General features: G+C 40.0%; 1 protein-coding gene across 1 annotated transcript in view; it reads right to left on the reverse strand.

Moving 5' to 3' along the window:
* The window catches only part of ncoa1 (nuclear receptor coactivator 1), an 81,099-nt gene that overhangs the window by 18,854 nt on the left and 39,362 nt on the right, over positions 1 to 22,883 (reverse strand). The window contains exons 4-8 of the mRNA XM_030722153.1: positions 17,824 to 17,929; positions 12,410 to 12,576; positions 3,899 to 4,005; positions 3,601 to 3,778; positions 710 to 889 (exon numbers count right to left, since the gene is read on the reverse strand). Coding sequence (XP_030578013.1) covers positions 710 to 889; positions 3,601 to 3,778; positions 3,899 to 4,005; positions 12,410 to 12,576; positions 17,824 to 17,912 — 721 coding nt within the window. The 5' untranslated portion in view covers positions 17,913 to 17,929. The remainder of the gene's footprint in view (positions 1 to 709; positions 890 to 3,600; positions 3,779 to 3,898; positions 4,006 to 12,409; positions 12,577 to 17,823; positions 17,930 to 22,883) is intronic.

The following is a 22,883-nucleotide window of genomic DNA, read 5'->3' on the forward strand; positions in this document are numbered from 1 at the left end:
TGAGGAAAAGACAATAAGGAAGAGCATAACAGGTTCAAATGAATTCAGATTGTGTTTCAGATAAACACAAATGTGTTAAGAACAATATACTAAATGCTCACAGAACTGCGTCATGAGTGAAAAATCTGGTGAGAACTACAACTCTGTCCTGATGAGAACAGCAAGACCACAGACGAGGTTTATTGAAAACGATGGGAACAGGAGGAGGATATTAGGATGCGGCATGTAATAACAGCAGATCACTGTTGTATGTTCTGTATCATGTGTCAAAATCAAAGCTAAATTCTGCCTGTGGCGAGTCTGAATCCAACCACACTTCCTAAACAGCTATTGAACTGTCATGTTCAGGCATGTAAAACAGGCTTGGTAACACCTGTAAGCATACGTACAGCGTACGCCTGAATCTGACACCCCTGATCAACTATCTTACATTACAATGTCGAAACGTGTAAATTAATACCAGCCACATTAGTTTGGTGAGCAAGTTCAAGATTAAAATAATAATCATGCACAATGCAAACACAGATGCCATATCTATGCAGATTAATTTATATTCAGCTGTCAAAATTAAGTCAGTTTAAATAATCATCAAAAATCTGTATCCTTAATAAGTGCTACTGATATTGGCTTTAAATCCTACAATCTACTGATTCAGTGTAGGAAACGGCTCCTGGCTGTGTGTTGCCAGACTGTGTGTCAGACTGTGTACCATCTCCCTCCTCCTGCATGGTCCGCAGCTGGGACACGGTGAAACACTGCATGATCTCATACTGCTGCCGGGCCTCCAGGTTCTCTGAATCCACCTCGTCTGGCGGTCTCTTCAGCATGCGACAGTTAAAGGCGTGGCTGTTCCTGCGCCCGGCTTCCTGCGGCCACGGGACACCGTTCACTAGAACAGAAACAAAGTTATTTAAGTATTGATGAGGAAAGAGAAAATAAACAAAGTTCCCTCATTTCTGCCACTTCACCATAAAATCTCTCTGGAGGATATTACTAAACCTGGTACCCTCATTTTTTAATTTAGCACTAAAACTACATATACAAATGCTCATCTGATGTGCATAAAGTGAAGCTAAATAAATGCTGACAGCGGGACGCTTTGATGTGTGTTGCACATGTTTAATAAATTAGACAGTGTACAATAGGATGTTTGCAACTCTGAATCTGTTGGACACATTTGAAAGACAAGAATAGACTTCTGTAACTGTGCATTCATTCTTTCTCATAAAATATCACAGATTTAATGAGATTTACGGTAAAACTCTTAAAAAAAAAAAAAAAACCCAAAAGCTTCTATGAGAATGACTGGTCTTAATATCAGGCTATTATTTTGCTCATTCACAGGGTTATAATTAATTCTGATGGTCAACTGTGTAGGTTTGTATATGTCGTACTTATGTGAAACAAGGAGGAGGAGAGGCAGCTGCTGATGTTTTTAATGCTGTGGCATGTTTCCACCAGAAAGACTTTGAACCCAAGCGGCTTCATACAGCACCACGGGGCTGGAACATAATTTAATGTTGCACTCAATTAAAGCAGCACTATCAATCTGCTATAACCCTGCTGTAACAGCAGAGCTGTGCTGGCCTCTGTGCATCTCAGCACAAATAGTGGGCGACGAGAGAGAGAGAGCGAGAGAGCGAGAGAGAGGAAAGAGGAATTTATTTTCCAATTTACAGCCTATAACGTAGAGAGAGAGCGCCAAATCACCCAAAAATAATTCACACGAGGAAAGCGATGCTTCGCGTAATTTGTAATTAGTGGACATAAGTCAGAGAAACCAGGTAAACATTATCAAGTTAAAACATTTCTCTGGTTCTTTTAAACGTCTTTAATAATAAGACACTCCAGAACTGCTTATCTAACTTAGCCTATCCCAGCTGTCAACATACCAGTCCATCACAGATCTAACAACACACCACTCACTCACTCACATCCACATCTCCAGGAAATTTTACAATCAGTTAAACCAATAAGTTGGACTGTGGGGGGGAAATAAGCACATGCAAACTCCACACAGAAAGGTGGCTAGAACTGGGAACCTTTTTGCTGAGAGACGACAGTGCTAACCGGTGCTGGGCTTGGAAAATAATGGTAGAAACCCTGGTAGCATTATCATCTCCAAAATCACTTAACCTGCGACTAATTCTCATATTTGCACCTTCAGGAATTGCTAACAAAAAGCCAACTGAATTAAGGCTGAAGCACATCACAAACGTTGACATGAAAAGGTCCCCAACGAACAGTCAGGCCTTAAAGTTTCCACCGTGTTTCATCATAGCTCCAGTCTGTGGACAAATGGGAGAGCTTATCCAGTTTTTCCCTATGAAAGAGGATTTGGCCTTCCACCAAATGAAAATCACCAGGACTGTGATAAAAATATTAATTTGTTCAACCTTAAAAACCCCACAAAAATCTAAATAAAAGGGAAGAACACAAAAGCAAATGATGGCCTCTTTTAAAGTTAAAAGCACAAGGCCACAGCTGAAAAAAAAGTGAAGTTTGTTATTGTTCTGCCACCTAATCACAGATGAGTCATTAATTTTGTGCTCCTTTTAACTGGTTTTAGCCTCTCATTCTAAGGCTAATGAATGACTATAAATGATTCTTTCATATGTTAAATTTCCTCTGCTGCAGCGGTCAATCAGCGGTTATATACAGGTAATTGTAAGGAATAGCTAACACATACTGTAAAAGAAGAAGCATTCAGTTTTAATTTGTGCTGCTCCATTCATTTTACTGAAGCAAAACCTTTCTGTGGCCCTTTACTAAATAAGAATAATTTAAAATACTATATCAAAATTTATCTGAATTTACAAAGAGCTGCAAATCGTTGGTAAGCACCACAAAAAACTATAAGATGCACTAAAATAAATCTAAGAATAAGCTATGTGTTGACACATAGCTTATTCTTAGATGGTAAATTTCCATCTTCTGTGTCTCCGTGAGAGTATATTTCTTTAAAATTGGTTTCTAGGTAGAAAAAAACAGAGAGCCGTAGAGACTGGTGCAGAATTACAAGACCAACGGAAAACACAACAGTTCAGCCTTGTTGCCTAGCGCACTCTGTTATCTTTTGTCCTTAAATCCTCCTCATCTGGCCTCTGCGTTTTCATTCTAATCTCTTCTCAAGGTTGCAACTAAAGACTGGAAAGAAAAAAAAAAAAAAAAAACTCACTATCACAGAATAGAAAGTCAATGTTTCAATAATCGTCACCCACGCGTGTGCCGCCTCTCCACGCTTTCCTCCCCTGACATAATTTGCAGCTTTGTGAGGAGCAGTAAAACTCTGTTAATTTAAAATTTACACAGTTCATCCTCCTACCTCTCCTCACAGCTCTATAAATTTGCCTTAGCTAAAAAATTTCTTTTAATAAAGAAACTTCATCTAGATTTAAGTTCTGTGTACATACTCTCCCATCTGAGCTTTATTGCCTCCATAATGGGTTTCAATGGTGAAATTTGAAGACACCGAAAAGATGATTATTACATATTTTTCGAAAAATAATCGCTACTGGCACCCTAAAGCTGGAATTTAAAGTATTAGGGAGCAGAGTGCAAACACAAACAGTGCAAACACTGCACTTTCTGCTCACTCACCGAGGCTTTTAGGCAGCAGATTACGAACAAACTCGTTGTGGTCTCCCACGTGGAGGATGCTGTAGACGCTGGAGGCCATGAGCTCCTCCTGGGTGTATCCAAGGTAACTCGTCACGTTCTCAGAAACAAAGACGATGCGGCCCTCCCGGTTGACGACAAAGAAAAACCCATCAAGGGCCTGAATGGGAAGAAAAGAGACGAGGAGGAAAACAAAATCAGATTTTCTGTATGCGCGCGTAAGTCAGGAGTGAACAACACACTAGTAAAAATGCTCGTTTATGTGTTTGTATTGTTTTACCTCTAGCAGCATGGGCCCCAGTGCCTCTTTCTCCACCAGCCCCTGGCTACTGGAGGAGATGTCGCTCTTCTGTACCTCATCATCTGGAGAAAGGAGGGCTGCTTTTTCTGTCAGGAGGAAACGAGACATCAAATATCCTGAAATATTGTTTTTTGGAATAAAATACAAACATGCGGTCTGCAATACTGTTAGTCAATAAAGATAACTTGCTTCTTTACTCCATCTTTATTCCGCGAAGTCACACACCCGAACAAACAACATTCCCTGTACACCAGGCAGAACCCCCCAAAACATAAACACTCCTCGCATAACAGTGCCCCTAGTGGACGGACATGTAATACAAACAAAGCAAAGGAGTAACAATCTCCCACTTTTCTTAAAAGAAAAAGAAACAAAGATGTATATATTAAAACTCATGACAAAACACAACCATTAAGGATTTTTTTTCTTCTTTCTTTTGTTAGACCAGTTCCAACCTGGTAGAATGCGAAACATCTTGCGAATAAATTTATGGAAGAACCCAATGTCCTTCATAAAGAGCCTTAAGGAGTGAGGTTGTGGATGCTCCCCTCTTTGTTAAACAATCTGCGAGTTGGTCTTTTGTTTGAGACCACAACACTTGAACTTTCTCAGTTTGCACCAGCTCTTTGATCAAACTGATTTCCAGGCGTAACCTTTTCTCTGTAACAAACTTAGTTGACTTAAGAGCATCTACAAGAGAGAAGTTATCGGTCACACAGAATATTGGTGGAGGACAAGCAGTACTACCGTCACTGAGTTCAGAAAAGAGTGTGGAAAGAAAAATGGCATTATCGATCCCCTCAGACATCGCGAGTGTTTCACCTGCCAGTGTGCTTCTGACAACTCTCTTAATTCTCTTTGACTGCCATGAAATGGGAGAGAACCGCCCATTGTCACCCATTAAAACAATGAAGTGCCCACCTTGAGTACCCCCATCTGAAAGATTTCCAAGAGATGCATCAGTGAATGTAACCATCTTTAAGTTACTGTCTTCCCCAAGGTGTTGAAAATTCAATTCAACTGACTTGGCCTTGAGCTTACACACAACTCTGTTTGCTTCTTTAATGGTCTGTACTGTAGCATGCTTGAGACCCGATGCTAAATTACTAGCATCGAACATGACATCAGGCCTGCTCTGTCTTGCCACCCACAGAAGTTGGCCTATCTTTGATCTGAGCTGCTCTGTCTCCTTTTCAGTGAGAGGTGAAGCTGACTCTGCTGCTCGTGAGGGTGAGAGGTGTATGGACTGCAGTTGCTGAATGTATGTTTCTTGGTGTATTTGTACCTTCTGACCTTCAGTAACAAGATCTACCCCCACATACGAAAAACTATTGTGTGCTTCACGACCGACATCAAACTTTGATCTCAGGTGGGGTATGACTGACTCTGCAAACATGTGTGATCCACCCCATATAAAATCATCAACATGACAAGCAAGTACACCAGATAAATTTTTGTGCTCATCCAGCCAATAGAAAACTGCAGGGTCCACCTTAGACATGATGCCTCCTGCTTCCATCATGATGCTTTTTACCCTGTTATACCAATACAATGAAGCATCAGCTAGACCATACACACATTTTTTTAGTTTCCAAAGCACACCTGTTCTATTGGCCTCTGGGGGAGGTTTGATGAAAATGTCTCTGGACAGTTGCATACCTTGCAAAAAGGCAGATTTAATGTCCATAGAGTGAAGTTCCCATTGTTTTTGACATATAACTGCCACCAGAAGTCTCAGTGACTCTGAGGCACAGGTTGGAGAGTCCTTTTGTAGGTCAGAAGCTTGTAGCTCCTCAAATCCTCGTGCAACAAGTCTTGCTTTTGGTATTATTCCATTTTCAGTCTCTTTGAGAGTGCACACCCAACGGGTGGAGACGCACTTTTGTCCTTTGTCCTCCATTTCTTCAAACACGTGGTTCTGTTTCCAGCTTTTTATTTCATTTTCCTTTGCTTCATCAAACGACATGTCCTTGCTCACAAAAACATTCTCGTGCGTATCCGTATCCTCAGCATCTGCCTGGACGTGAAGATCCTCCAACTGTGACAGATCAGCTGATTCACTGTTGCCAGCCACTTCTGCAGGCTCAAGCAGCACCAAGTTAAACCAGTTCTTGTATTTCCCAGTTGCTTTACCTGCACACCCCACAACTCTGGCCTTTTGTGAGACCCCCTCTGCATTTCTGAATGTCACAATTTGACCTGTCTTTATGATGGTGTTCCCATTGTGCTGTCTCTTGGCCTCTGCATTTTCAGGAGCAGGCAAAGGATAATTCTCAGGATTTTCTGCAATAATGTCTTCTCCTACATTCTCTTCAATGATGTCCACTGTATGTTGTCCTTGATTATGCTCTTCATTGCATGTAGAGTGAGGTGCTTCATTCTCGTGAGTAACTTTTCTCAATCTGAGTTGATGCACTCTGACACAGATGCCTCCGTGTCTAACAAAAACAACTGCACCATCTTGACCAATCACCACTCCTGGTCCTTTCCATTCTGGACAATCCACTCTTTTGTAAAAGACTTTGTCTCCAGTTTGATATCGCTCGTCTACGGGCCGCAGCTGTTTCTTTAGTGCTCTGCGTATCCTTTCTGAACATTCTGCTTCCGTAAAAGCTTTTCTTGCAACATGCAGGGCTGAAATGTGCTTGGCAACCCATTCACTCTTGGTGGTGCCCTCTAGAGCTGGAGCTTTATCTGTTAATACAGAGGGCAGGTTGGGATTCTGGCCGAACACCAGTTGATGTGGGCTGTATCCATGGACACTTTGCATGGAGTTCTTTGCCATCAGGGCCCAGGCCATAGCAGTGCTCCAGTCACATCCAGTACTTGCTTTGACTTTCAGTAGGATCTCCGTCAGAGTTTGATTATGGCGCTCTAACAGTCCATTGCTCCATGGACTGTAAGCAGGTGTTGTCTTAACTTCAATATTAAAGTTCTCGGCCATGTCTCTCACTTCCTCGTTATTAAATTCACCACCATTATCACTGAACAACTTTTGTGGTGGGCCATGCACACTAGGGTTTAATATTTTTCCCGAAAATGACATGAATTAAATCCCGGGAAATGACGAGCCATTTCCCGGGAATCCCGGGAAAAAGTTTATTTATTTTTTTATTTTAATTAGGCCTTCTGTAGCCTGTGTCGGCCTTAACCTATTCTGATATTGTAGAGGTAGCTTTCCAGCTATGTCCTGTTATGCCCAGTAGGGGGCAACGTTGGCTTGATTAACGCAATAAAACCTACATCTCGACATTGGAGTGCTCGAGCTATGCGGTGTTGTATCGTTCCTCAACACTCCCTTAACAAATATAATTCGAATATTCCTCCACTGTACATGGAATTATACCAAGCTATTTTACAACTGCTGGTGCAAAACAATACGGTTCATCTCCACAGCATTGATAAAGGCTCAGCCACGCTGTCGTGGCGACATCTGTTGCGCTATATCTCCACCAGTGGAACGCTATAATAGTCATTGAAAAGTTAACTACCGTACTTCACTATAATATGGCATAACACAGGGCCTTGAGTAATGCACCACGACTTGGTCATTGCCATTCTGGCAACAACAAATTTATAACACCGTGTCTGAGGGTTAAAGTAGGTTCGCTGTGAATCGTCTTTTGAAAAACTGGCCAATCCTTATAGCCTAAAAAATATACATTTTACTCAACTCCATTTTAAAAGCGAAATATGTTAAAGCAATCTATTTCATGATAATTTCTTCACACATTAGGCCAGTATCCTAATTCATGATTGTTAGTAAGCGGCTGCAAACGAGGAAAAGAAACACTCGAAGTTAAACAGATATTTCTTTATTGTTCAGGGCAGGCATATTTTATAGGCTATATAATGCAATATAACAATATATAATAATATAAAATTATATAATACAAAATACCTTAGGGTAAACACATTGCCTACGATTTCAACAAATTAAAGAGGAAAAAAGCACAACTGTGTAATACCTCTATTAAAACGCTTGAGATGAAGGCTGAAGCCTTAAACGGAGGCTGAACATGCCTGAAATGAAGAGTAATGCTTTTCGCATTAAACGAACCCTTCTCTCAATATTTCCTTAAATTTAACTTTCTGAAGCTTTCTTTTCTTTCTGAAAGTCAAATCGACGCGCGCGACTTTTTTCCCGGTTTCCCGTCTAACGTTTCCCGGGAAACGGGAAATGGTTCTGATCGCATTTCCCGGGAATCCCGGATCCCGGGATTAAACCCTAATGCACACTGATCCAATCATGTATAAAACGTTTGACTATTTCAGAAGACCTCCTGGTGGTTAAGACACTACCAGCACTGAAACGGGTGAACTGGTCAATAATGTGTAGGTACCAGTGACGTGCGGTGAGGGTCGTGACTGGTGAGGCACTGACGTCATCACATCAGATTTACAAACATATAGCTTATTCACCATTTGATTGGCAACAGTTGTTTTGTTTAACATTAACATAGTCTGAAGCAAACCTTTTAGCTCCGGTGTTGGTCTTCCTTTAATTATTATCTTCTGCTTCGATTGAAAGTCCAGTTTAGAAAATTCTTTCAGTTGAGTTATGTAATCTTCCATGTTGAACATAAGGCCAAGCAACAGGAAAAACTAACTGGCCTTGCTAACTGTTTATGGTAGCTTGCCGCCGAGGAGTCGTAGAGTCCCTGGGATCACCAGCGCCCCCTACCATGAGGCACGAGAACTGCGTGCCTCACCTAGTGTCTCTTCGCAGCAGTTTCATGATCGCTCAACACAAGAATGCATTACACACACATACAGTTGTTAATGAAAAAACAAAAAATAAACTGTGCATTATATACACCAGCTAAAATATGGAAATTTAGTTCATATAGTAAAAGTGCAGTGAGACCGGAAAGTAATCCGGTCTCACTGCATAGCATGCCAGCACAGTTAGTAGTCATTGGCAATGACTATACTGAGCCGCACCACGGATTGCGCAATCCGTGGTGCGGCTCGCCGGGCTGGTGCCTCACCGTTCGTCTCTTAGTATTTGACCGGCAAATGCGAAAATTCAGCGATTTTGAAAAAACTAATCTAAAAATGGTGTAGTTAAATGGAAAAGAACTTTAAAATACAAATCACTGAATGAATATAACCATTTAATTTATTTTTTAATTTTATATTTCCACGATGACAGGTGAGGCCGTGCCTCACCTGCCTCCCCTGACTGCACGTCACTGGTAGGTACCAAACCCCAGGTTCAAGTTCGTGCAGATCTACGGCAACTGTTTCATTGTATGTAGATGCCAATGGTAAGCCGACAGCAGGTTTTGGTTTGATCTTACAATACCTTTGACACACTTCACACTGGTCCACAACCCTTTTCAGCAGGCTACCACATTCTGTGTCTTTGTTGCCAGAATTAGTCAAAAGTCTCTGTATTTTATCAGCAGAGGCGTGTCCAAACTGTTTATGAAGTTTCTCCAGAACTTTCATCTTTTCACTTATGTCCATTTTGTCTGTTGCAGTCAGTATTTCTTCCTCAGTAGTTTCTAATAGCTCATCAAAGTGAATAAGATTTTTACTGTCCACAATGTTCACGCAGTAATGACCTGAACTGGTAAAGTCCAGTTTGACAGGCTGGTTGAACATCACTGCACTGTCCCTATCCATGTCCAAAACAGTCCCTGCCCTTTTTAATGAGGTTTTACTCAGAAGCAGCGGGATGTTAACAGGTACTACTTCAGTTTCTATATTACACTTTGTGTTGCCAATTTTAGCAGGTATTTTTACCTTTTTGATGGAGTAGACGATTTTTCCATCACCAAACTTGAAGGGCCTGTGGCTCTGTGTTTCTGTCTCTTTCATAATCTTCAGACTTTTCTTTTGGAGTATAGTACTGTAGTTGTCCAACCACTCTTGTCCACAAACTGTCCTAGTGCAAGGAGTGTCTATTATTGCCGAGTCAAAACATTCTGTCATGAATATTTCTGCATCTGTTGGTGATTCTTTGGTGTACAGAGTTAGATTGCACTCTTCCACGTCGTTTGTGTCCTCAGCAATTTTAACACTATCAGCTTTGTGCGGGCAGTTTTTAGCCCAGTGAAAAGTACTTTGGCACACTGCACATTTTGACCGTCGTCCGTACTTATCCAGCGGGTTTGTACCGGGCTGCGGAGTTTTCTGATGGGGACTTTGCCGCCAGTACTTGCCCTTTTGCCGCCGTTGCTCCGTTACAAATACAGACTCCTGGCTAATGCCTTCTGCTGCCGCACCTCTTTTCTCTCCAAATATTCTCTTCAATGCGGACTTCATAGAAGCAAATGTTACATCTGAGCATGCCGTTAAAGCCAACTGTCTATCCGTTATATCCAAACACGCGGTATCCAAAAGCTTAAAGGCCAAAACCGCGTCAGGTAGCTCCATGTTGTATTTCTTCATGCGCGAGTAACGCTGCTCAAAATCAATAATATAGTCCGCCATCGACATGTTTACTTCTTTTATGATACGGTCAAACTCCGAGTACGCCTCATAGATCCTGTCCTTTTCCTCTTTTAGAAACAAGCCATCTAGTTTAGCAAACAATGTGGTCATTCCCGTGTCTTTATTTAGATCGTCTACCGGAATTTCCATCGCCGTGTCCCGCGCTCTTCCAGACAGCGCCAGGGCAACAGCAAGCGCTTGCTTTTTCTTCTCCAAATCTGTAACTCTCGTCCAAATGTTGACTTCATTCTTCCAGCTTTCGTAAGGCTTCCCTTCTTCAAACGTTGGCGGAACTCTGTAGTTACTAACCATCCTCTGCTACCAATGTTAGTCAATAAAGATAACTTGCTTCTTTACTCCATCTTTATTCCGCGAAGTCACACACCCGAACAAACAACATTCCCTGTACACCAAGCAGAACCCCCCAAAACATAAACACTCCTCGCATAACAGTGCCCCTAGTGGACGGACATGTAATACAAACAAAACAAAGGAGTAACAATACTGTGAGGTTTTTTTTTTTTTTTTTTTTTAAATGTGTACACAAATTTATGGTGCCTACCAAAAAGGTTGTGGTCTTCCATCTAAATAAATAATAAATGAATCTGTTTTTTTTTTTTTAAGTGGCTACAAGTAACCGAGACTCCTCTAAAAATGGTAACACAGACTCATACTATATGTTGGGCTTTCTTGCTTAAATGTTTAGTTACTCTCCAAAGTCTCATTTTCAGTCTTGGAGATATTCACAGTACAATAAACGCTGCACTAAATATCCTGGTTTTACAGTGTTACACTTATTAGTGTGGTACCTGTTCAGGAAGGGTGTAAACTAGGTTATTTTCTGTGGCTACAGTTTACAGATTACTCCTAAACATGTCACATGCAGGCAATCGTGGAGTCATTGTTTTGAAATAAGGACCACTCTAAATGCATGTGTTCAAAATGTGGCTGTGCAGAACAGCTGGACTAACTGGACACCAGAGACAAAAAATAGAATTTAAAACAAGTGAGAACAAGTTTAAGTTTTAGACAATTAGAGTGGTTCAATTATATAAAATAAATTTTGTATAGCCCTTTCACACATCTTTCAATGTCTGTTTCAGGGTTAGAATTTGGTTTTACAGTTAAGGTTAGAAACAGGTTTAGGTCAGGGAGGGGGTAAGAGTTTATCAGATATTTGTGATGGTTAAACTTAGGGTTAAGAGTCTCGGGAATGCACTGATGTCAATGATTGCCCTCACAAAGACAGCCAAGGTGTATGCCGCGTGTTGCGGTGCGGGCGGCGCAGGTTCGAGTCTCGGCCTGTCGCCAATTTGCCCGCGTGTCTTCCCCTGTATCTTCCCCCCATTTCCTGTCTCTCTCCACTGCTAACAAAAGCCGCTGTGGCCAAAAACGCAAAAAAACCCACTGGATTTAAAAACTTTGCTGCCTACAAATCTACATGTTTTTGTACACAGGTCTTAAAAAAAGAGATTTCAATCTTGGTAATGCAACATGTTTAAATAAAAGGCTTCCCAAAGAGGCAAGTCCAGGTGTGTCTGTGCTGTTGTGTCAACCAAACATTATTTCAACTGCACAAAATATATAAATGCAGGTGTGCCTTGAAATTTTGTCATTTGGCATAGCTTGGGTACTAAATGTTTGAAAACCACTGCTCCAGGGGAAATACTAGTAAGCAATAATATAACAGATGCTAATCTAGAGCCTGTAAAACCTGGAACTGCACTTACATCTTCCAAGTCTGAAGTCTGAAGCCACACTGGATGAACATGTAGTTTGTGTTCGGTGTAATTTTGAATGAAAATGAATAAATATATCAAATATATGAAAAATATAAAAAATCTGAGCATAACATTTGCCTTTTATGGAGATGAAATGTGCTATTGGTAAATACAAGATTTAAAGAAAAAAAACAAACAACAAATGACACCAAATCCTAGGGTTCAAACTTGTTGACAAGAGTTCATGTGGTTGAACTTCTCATGAATAACTCGTGTGTGTGTGTGTGTGTGTGTGTGTGTGTGTGTGTGTGTGTGTGTGTTTCCTTACCCTGCTCACGGCGCTTGATCTGCTGGATTTGGTCCACAGTGCTCTTGAGGATGTGGCACTTGTCGGGCTTAACGTTGAGACTGGCAATGTCGCCCATGTTGGACGACAGCAGCTCTGCCAGCTCCTCGATGTAGCGGCACTCCAGCTCCCGTCGCCGCTTCTCTGCGCTGCAAAAAGAAACATCGATGAACACCCAAAGTGAGATTCACATTCACGCAGCCCTCCTTAGAACTCATAATTGTAACGATTTTTACTGTTTTTCTGGGTGATTTTTTTTTTTAGTCACTTGCTTAGTTTAGAAAACATAAAAAAAAATTATTTGACAGCACAAAAGTAAATATTGTCATATAGATTTTACAATTCAAACAATTAAAGCTATTAAATTTACTTTAAAGTGAGAAAGAAAAGCAACAAAACCTCAAATTCTTGATTTTTTTCAATAACTTCTCTATGGAGAATTTAATTAAACTTCAGTTTCTGCTCCACAAACGTTGCAATTAAATGACATAGCACTTAAAGTGCATTTCCCTGAAATAATCAATATGTGTGATTAATCCAAATGTTTTTTAAGTTGCTATTTAAAAACTTTGTTATAAATGCTGGAAGCATTTATAACAAAGCCTGTCGCCTGCTGAGATGTGAAGGAATCTTAAAGCCAAAAGTCTTTTTTTTTTTAATTAAAAAAAAAAAAAAGATTAAAATAATTATATAATTGAACAACAAAATTATGAATTTATTCATTCATTAAAAAAAATGCCAGCATATAATTAAACACAGATCTTCATCTCATATTGGATTTCTGTGATTTTCAATAAATAATAAAATAAAAATAATTAGCTTAAATAATGATGACAATAACTTGAATCATGCTCACAGCTCTGATCTTTGTCTTATATATTAAGCCAAATATTTGTAATCCATCTTACCGTGGCACTGTTTGTTTTTAGTTTGTGATCAAATGTAGCTTACTGGAGTATTTATACTTAACAACACAGCTTTCTATAAATGACATTTATCATTTTTATAATTCAAAACAACAAGCAGCTAAACTTAAGTTAATGTTTACAGAATAAATTGTGAAAGTAAATTCATAAAACTGGTTTTACTGCAATGGCTTTTTTTTTTTAATCCACCTGTGGTAACTGTGCAATATTTTCCATAATATTTAAATTTGAAATAAAAATAAAATAACTTAAATTTAAGACTGTTTTCACTTTTTTCACAGCCTGTTGTTTAACTTTAGTTTTGAGTTCCAGCCATTTACTTTCAGGCGAACAAGAAACAGCGAGGGATGTGGCAACAAGACGTGTGTGTATGTGAAACGACAACAGCAAAAGTAGGTCAGTGCATCGGCAAGCCAGAACACACAGGCGTGGTGACCGAGGGAAGGGTGAGGAATGGGAGGACGCTGCTGTGTGAAATGAGCAGGTCAGCGGATGAGTGTAGCTGCTGGAGAAATGCTAGCTGGGCTGTTACATCAGCTATCGGGCCTTATAGATTTACACATACTGTACACGGAGAACTTTCATTCCTACGCGCGCCACCTAAACCTTACCTTAACCTAAAGTCAAAATCTACACTTTAAACTTTATCATTGTTCAAAGTTTTGTATTTTCTGCTTATTTCTATTTCATTAGGACATTTTCTTTTAATTTACTTAAGTTTCCAGCAGCAAAATGTATATCTTGGTATATTTTTTCTTATATATTGCTGATATATCTTATAAAGGTACACAGAGATGTATCTGCATACTTTCATACACATTTAGTGGATCATTTTTCTGTCAGGAGTATATAAAATATAAAACACTTTATTGTCACTATAAAAAAAAAATGAAGTAAAACTTTAAAACTCACATAACTGAAGAATAATCTATTTTAAGGTATAGAGTCAGTACTTCAGCTGTCACACAGGTCTAGAGACCGTCTGCAAACCAGAAATGGAGGATGCTTGCCTTCAAAGTAAAAAGTTGTGCCTTACCACTAAATTACATTTATGGAGCAACTTTTACTTTGAAGGCAAACATTTCTGGTTTGCGTTATTCTTTTAACAGTTTCACTATCACTGTTTTCAGACAAGCTTTCCATGCAATCCATGGGTGACAACCTTCAAAGTGACCAAAGCAATCATAAGGAGATTTCTGCTGCTGCACCGTGTATCTCTATGCAATCAACTGCCACTCGCCAACTGGTGGAGGAATACACATTTTCTCTAACCTGTGCTTGTCCAGCCATTGGCTGTGTGCCCATGTGACACATAAATTACAATCAATTAATCAATTACAGACACTCCTGATCTCAACTAATTATGTTTTTAAAGCACACCTGTCCCCAGAATCAATTTCTTTCATTCCAACCTTTCTACCACCATCGACAAAACCAAAGAGCTGTCAAAGGACATCAGGGACAAGATTGTAGACCTACACAAGGCTGGAATGGGCAGCAAGACGCTTGATAAGAACATTTTGTTGTGATTATTCAGAAATGGAAAAAAGTTTCAGTGACCTCTCCCTAGCAGTCCCCTGGTCACCAATGCTGGTGTGCACAAACACAGTGCAATACGTTAAGGAGCCCAATGCCACTAGGATCGAGGCAGCTGTCCGTAACGTGGTAAACATGGCTGCTCGTGTGAGACAGAGCGGCCAGTTGAGTTAACTAAACCTCAACAAATTTCTTGGAATGGATGGAAATTAATTAATAAAGTTTTATCTAATCTAATCTACCCTTCTCCATTCGACATGCAGATCTACAGTCCTGTTCAGTACATGTTTACAAACCAGCTGGAAATTTTCGAATGACAGAAGAGAGGAAAGACTCAGATTTATCCTGTGAATTCAAACTTCCCAAGAGACAATAAACACTTTAAAAATGAGAAGTAATAACTGAATTAGTAACTGAATTGAAATGATCACTACTATTTATTTCACCTTGCATGCTATACAAATGAACTCACTCGAGCCTGATTTGTGGTTGTAATTTTTGAAAAAGGGGAGAAAAGAGGGGTAAAGTAAAATATATATATATATTTATTTGACTAGAATGTGGTTAACTGATAAGATATCAAATGATCAATCAGTGAACCACACCTGACTCCATACCAGTACTCTCATTCAGGATTGTTTGATTTTCACCTTTGCACTTGCTGAGGTCAAACTGAAATAAAGCAAAGGATGGAGGGCTGCAATCACTATTTTTAGAGGCTTGGGACTCTCAGCCACTCTCCAAGTTTGTCTGTCATAGCCTGCACACATCTGCTGCTCTCCCCTCCTCCACTGAATGATTTACTGTTGGGTGGGTGCCTTAGCTATACGAGTATCCATCCAGCCAGCCAGCCATTCTCTTCCGCTTATCCTTTTCAGGGTTGCGGGGGGGCTGGAGCCTATCCCAGCTGTCATAGGGCGAGAGGCAGGGTACACCCTGTACAGGTCGCCAGCCTGCCGCAGGGCTAACACAGAGAGACAGACAACCATTGACACCTTTGAGCAATTTAGAATCCCCAATTAACCTAACCCCAGGAACTGCATGTCTTTGGACTGTGGGAGGAAACCAGAGTACCCGAATAAAAACCACACAAGCAAGGGGAGAACATGCAAACTGCACACAGAAAGGCCTGGGCGTATATGAAAACTAAATGAGGACCACTAACACCAAAAGCAAGAAGACAGCAAGTCTCTCTGGTTGGATTGTAGGTAACAGGGTGCAGACCACTACCAGTGGCAAGAGGTATATAGCATGTAGGTGCTGTGAAGTCTACAACATCTAAACCACAGCCAGAATATTGAAGCTGGGGTGTGGATGGTTCTTCTAGCATGACAATGACCCAAAACATACCACCAAGGCAACAAAGGAGTGGCTAAAGAAGAAACCCGTCAAGGCCATGGAGTGGCCAAGCCAGTCTCCAGACCTTGATCATACAGAAAATCTGTGAAGGGAGCAGAAACCTTGAGTTGCCAAGGATTTACAAAGTTTCTATAAAGAGGAGTGGGCAAAAATCCCTCCAAAGTGCAAACTTGGTGACCAACTACAAGAAACGCCTTACTGCTCTGCTTGCCAACAAGGGTTTCTCCACCAAGTACTAAGTCATGTTTTGTTTGGGTATCAAATAATTATTTCCCCCACTGTACCAATTTGTGTCCATGTACACAAAATGAATATTTTATACTTTTAAAAAGGCAAGAAAGTCCACATTTTGCTACTAACACCATTTTTTTAATACCTATTATTTGTATTATTTTTTTAATACAATAGTAATTAAAAAAAACTTCACTTGGTTACGGTTACACATTAAAAATAACTTGGTCAGCATTAGCAAAGGTTGGCTGGGCTAAAATACAACAGTCGCTACTCGCTCTCATGCTGACACATCCTCACTCAAGAGTCTGGACAACATATGTGCTGCAGACACAAAAATACACTTTCTTTACTAACTCACACTGTCATGAAAAAAAAACAAACCTGACAATTCATGTCCATGAATATAATCAAAGAGAGAGTGGATAAAACACTTCAATAACACATTATATTAGTCTCATATGGAGCTGTCTGAGCCCACAGTGACAGCCCAGCTGAGAAGCAGTGCTGCCAGAAATGAACCAAAAACAAGTATCAGTAACCACATTTACCATGTAAAGTACAGGCAATGATTGTGTGTTACCTTATTTAGCAGAATCGACGCATTTTATTATAATTTCTGGTAATTTAATAATTAAAAATTTCTATTATCCTTAAGTAAAATAAACCCCTGCTACTAAAGTTATAGATAGATAGATCTTTTTATTGTCATTGTACAAGAACAACGAAATTAAAAGTTGCTTTAAAAAAAAAACATTATTACATAATTTTTATTTTATGCTGGCTTGAAGCTTTGATAAATGGGTGCCAAAATTCTTCTACGCAGGAAAAACACTGAATATTTGGTGCCACTTTATCACAAGTAAAAGCAATGTGATAATATTTTGTAACAGTTCGTCACTCCCCATTCATTTTGTCATAAATGTAACTTCTGACGTGATAATGGAAATAAATTAATGACAAAATTTTAAATCTCAGGATCTTGTGAGCTGAATTTCAATTTTCAATACAGCTCATCTCACAAAAATAACAAACACTGATCTTTCGTTGGTGCTGAAAGAAAATTATGATGATCAACAATTTAATGGTTTAACAAAGTTAAATGTAAACAACATTTGCTTGCATGTATTTTAAGATCTAATTTCATTAGCTTGGAAGTTTATAACCTCAATGATAAAAAGGTTGGGATGGTTGTTAATGGTTTTTATTACTCATGTTCTTGGCCGATCATGGACCAATAAAGATTCACTAAGTGTGCCACTGCTCAGTATCTCTGGCGCTACCCGTGTAATGTTTGTCAGTGTTGTTTAAAAAAAGAAAAAAAGGCATGTGCCTGGTCTTTACCTTTGCCCTGACGTGTCGCATGGTGAGCCCTTCCTCTTGCGTGACTCCGGCGTGGCAGGGTCCAGAGGGCTTTCCCCTACTGCACTCATTTTCAGCTTTAACTGACCTGCAAGGGGGAGAAACGCATGGTAAAGAGAAACGTCAGGAACAAAGTTAGTGCAGTCATTACTGTTGATCCCACAATTCGGGCTTCTATTTGGATCCTTTCCCATAAACCAGTACAGGTAAAACTGCACATAAGACTCAACAGATTTTGTAACATTTAAAAATATATATATATATATATATATATATATAAAGAATCGCCTTTGGAGATTTATGAGAAAAAAAATGTGCAAATTTATGAGACAGAACAGATACATTTACAACCGGGAAAAAAACAGGCAAACTTAGCAGGAAAACTGGAAAATTTCTGAGGAAAAAAGGTAAATTTAGTTTAAGACTGTTCCACAGAACACGTGTCGCCTGCTGAAAGTATATTCAAGTATATGAAAGTAAGTGATTGTGTTGAGTTTAGCAGTTAATATTTACAGATAGAATTTTAGAGCAAATAACTTGTTCAACAGATACTGTGTATATTTTAGATATGAAGTTTATTTTACTCATTATTGATAAAAATATCTGACATAAGAAATACAGAGCTGAGACAGCTCAGAGATGAATGAATGATGGATAAATTGACGACAATGATTAAACCAGTGTAAGAGGTGGTAGGGTTATGGCTCTTGTTCTCTACAGTTGTAATTTTCAATATGTATCTATCCTCCAAGTTTGAAGTCAAAATGTTAGACGATTACTGAGATACTGAAAGCGTGATGGACAGATGGACGGATGATGGAAAAGTGATCCCCGAGTGTCTCCCTGCTGCTCGCCAGGCACCACAAAAATAACAAATTTCTGACAACAAACAGGCAAATTACTTTTAGTAGAGAAATGATGATATGAGGATGCCTTTCGCCCTATGTCAGCTGGGACAGGCTCCAGCCCCCCCTGAACAGGATAACTTTTCAAGGTTAAGTTGGAAAGAAATTTACGTATTTGAACTCCGGGAATCAACATCTGATAAGATACTTTTTTGAATCGTGTTATAAAAGGCACAAAATAATTATAAGCTCATTTTCAGTGCGATGAGTCATACTCTGACCTGGACTAACAGCACTGTGCAGCTTATATTTTTTGACACATTCCCTTTGTTAAGATTCACTATAATTGCCCAAATATGTTCTTCGAAGTGTTTCAAGATGGCTTCTGAGCAGCAAGCCTTGGGTTTAGAATTTTTACACTAAGCTTGTTGTGGCAGTGTTTACAATGTTGTCTTTTACATTATGTGTCATACATCCCTCATGATCATCACGTTATGGATTTATTCTTTACCTGCAAAGTTAAGAGTGTGCATTTTGATCTTCCTTCATAAGGGTGACAGTCATGGCAACAGAAAGTGCTGCCAAAAGTGCTGAAGTCCCTGTACAACTGCAGCGAGAGCTTGGGCTGTTGGACTCTGCCAGGGTTGCCCTTTGTCACTTTGTTTACTCATAATTTTTATGGACAGAATTTCTAGGCGTAGCCAAGTTGTAGAAGGCTTCTGCCATGGTGGTCTCAGGTGGTGGCCTCCAGCTGGCACTGGAGTAGTTCACAGCCGCGTGGGAAGTGGCATGTATGAGAATTAGCACCTCTAAGTCTGAGGCCATTATCCTAAGCTGGGAAAGGATGAAGTGCCCACTCTAGGTCAAGGTTGGCAGATGGATTCGGGCCGTGGCTGCAGTGATCTGTCATGGTAAAGACAGAGCTAAGCGTAAAAGTGAAACTATTGGTTTACTGGTTGATCGATGCCCCTACCCTCACCTACGGTCACGAGCTTCGAATAGTGACCTAAAGAATGAGGTCATGGATACAAGCAGTGGAAATGAGTTTCCCCCAAAGGGTGGCTGATCTCTCCCTTAGAAATAGGGTGAAGAGTGCAGTTGTTCAGGAAGGGCTTAGAGTACAGCTCCTCCACATTGAAAGAAGCCAGCTGAGGCGGTTTGGGCATCTGACTAGCAGGCCTCCTGGGCACCTCTTGGGTGGGGTGTTATGGGCATGTCCTACCAGGAGGAGGCCCCGGCGCAGAGTCAGGACACACTGGAGAGACTGTACCTCTTGGCTGCCCTGGGAATGCGTCGGTATTCCCCCCGGTTAAAATTGAGGAGGTGGGTGGGGAGAGAGGGGTCTGGGTTTCTCTGCTTAGACTGCTGCCCCCATGACCTGGCCCCAGATAAACAGAAAAAAAAAAAATGGATGGAGCATCCACAATAGCAAATTACATATTCCAAAAGCGTCTTTTTAAATATTTATGCTGACCCTTCCTTTTTTAAACTCACCTTCACTCTGTGCTCGATCTCTAGATCTCTAATTTCTACCAACCTCTGACTACAGTTTGGAAATAGATTATTTAGTGCTTTGTACACTTTACTCCAGTGTTAAGAACAACTAGATTGAAAAGAGGTTTTGTTTCAAATATAATGACACACAACAGAGTAATTACTACACAAGTCATGCCAAGTGGCTTTTAATAGGCTAATCTACATGTTTCAACTGATAAGCCATGTATGAGGTTGGCAAATGATAGGTAAATGTTTGGCTGCAGAGTTGCATGTCACTCTTGGGAGTCATCTATAACTCTCACAAATGATCCGACACGTCTTCTCATCCAGCCACCCTGCCCTACATATTTAATCTTTAATAACAACAGCCTGTAAACAATAAGGTGACTCCATGACTGACTGGGGGGGGCTGAGCGTCGCCACTTCTAGAAGAGTTTAAGGGTTTTTTCCCCACTCTGCAACCAACCAACTAGGGATGTTCCAGGCAACAATGGTCAAAACAGACAAGGTAAAACAGTGTCCATACATAAAGTGCCTGTGTATTTAAAAGTCTTGTGAAACCTGTTATTCAGATTCATTAATAATCAAACTGAATTTATATGTTGCTAGAATGAGAAACACTTTGATGCATTCACCTTCTTTCCTTGCATGTTAGAGTCCTTGCACCCTTCCTTGTGCTAAAAGTGGATACATGTCGCTCCAGTGGAGTTTTTACAGCCAATACACAGCCGCTCATTTCTTACACTAAGCTCTGTGTGCTTCCCATCACAGAGATACAGAGAAGCACTGCAGCCAGTGGTGGCTGGCACTGTAATAACTGGTGTTGAACCTTAATAAAACAAGAATAGGTAATTTAACTGTTGTCTAGTAGACATCCAAACAACTGACCAATTAAAACTTGGTCAATTAAGACTTTTCACACTGACTAATGGTTTATCTACTCTTCAGTGGCATCGCACAAGTACTACGGCCTACTGCCCAAGAAACAACCAGCAAAATGCAAATGCAAACGATATATTATTTTTGTACAGAGCCTTTTGATTGCTCACATAAGGCTGTTTCGAGTAGACAGGCAAGCAGGGAGAGGATGTGGAGAATGACCAGGTAATTTCTTTTTCTCTAAAATTACATCCATGTTTTGTGATTGAAACAAAAAGATCTGTACACACACACACACACATACACACACACTTAGCCCGCTAAAAAAACAGGCTGCCATTGTCACAAGTATTGGTGCCGCTGCAAGCCCATGCTACTCACGGGACACTAATCCTTCCTGACTAGCCCCGTTTACATTTCACCTCAAATCACCCCTCTCCTCCTCTGCCCTCCTTGTGTTGCAAATGCATAGCACTTAAAAAAAAAAAAAAAAAAAAAAGATCCATCCGCCACAGCAAGAAACGAGAACACTGCTGCACATTAGCACCCAATGAACACACAACTTAGCCCAGTTTCAGAGAGCCGTGCACCTTCTCAGTTCAGTATGCGTTTAATATAAGAGCTGAAGCTGCAAGTATGATATATAATTTATTCTTTGTTATGTTGTGAACACATTAATTAAGACACTGTTTTAAAGAAACAAAACATTTATTACACAAATATTGAGGTGATGTTAAATGCCTGGATACATTCTGGGAACTGCCTTAAATAAATAAGTAGGCAAGTAACATTTTCATTAAACCAACATCTGTTTTGTTGCTATGTGATGGCAATAATATCTATCTATAGAAAGCCCTGCTTTAGTCAAGCCTAAACTAGTCAGTATATGGTCATAAAATATGTTTTAGTAGCAGCACAAAAACATTTTGTTTTGAAAATATGAAAGCAATAGCTTTTTTTTTTAATTAATCAATTCAGTGCTTTAGTGGAGCCTCTCTTCATTACAAACAGGCTCCACCTTTTTAGAGCGACCGTCCCCTCATAATGCACTTCATTTACAATTATTAACAAGCTCAGATAAAGCAGGTGTATTTCTGGGAACGCATCTACAAATTTCCAATTCATTGTCAGAAAGAGAACACAAGGTGCAGTGATTACATCTTATAATGCACCAACCAAGCAATACCAAATGCATCTGCCGGACACTCTGCACTCTCTCGCCTTATAAAGATGGCTTATTTTATCAGTCGAAACACACGGGGATGCTTTAACTGTGTGTTTGTACCATGAAAACAACTGCTTCTACTTTTGATTAGAACGTCTCAAAGGAGTTTATGAAGCTCATCAAATGTACAACCACACCGATTTTACTTAAAGATATACCATAGAATATTTTGCAACTTTTAAACCATTTTTTAGTTTTTTTTTTTTTTTTAATCCATATCCATCCAGAGAGAACAGTGCCATTTAATCCTTCTCAGTCTTATTTTGTAAGTTCAGTCACTGCTAACCAGCTAGTTGTAGCATTTCTAGTCACGCATTTTCCTGGCTGCTTGGTACTCCACTGAGTCTAAGGGCTTGAATTTCACTGTGGGAAAGGGGCAGGCATTGCACATCATATATTTAAGTCATGCAAATCCACCATTTATAATACAAACAGTCACAGCGATCTAATAACCTCTACCCTTGTGAGCACCAGTGGAACATCTGGCCAGAAGCGCTGTACAGATGGATGGGCAGCAACACCTGGTGCACTCTCTTTCTCCCTGGCTACAAGCTCCCTCTGCTGTTTCAGAAAGTCTCACTGGCATGCACAAGAAC

The sequence above is a fragment of the Archocentrus centrarchus genome, chromosome 24 (genome assembly GCF_007364275.1).
Source record: "Archocentrus centrarchus isolate MPI-CPG fArcCen1 chromosome 24, fArcCen1, whole genome shotgun sequence".
In the NCBI taxonomy this organism is placed as follows: Eukaryota; Metazoa; Chordata; class Actinopteri; order Cichliformes; family Cichlidae; genus Archocentrus; species Archocentrus centrarchus.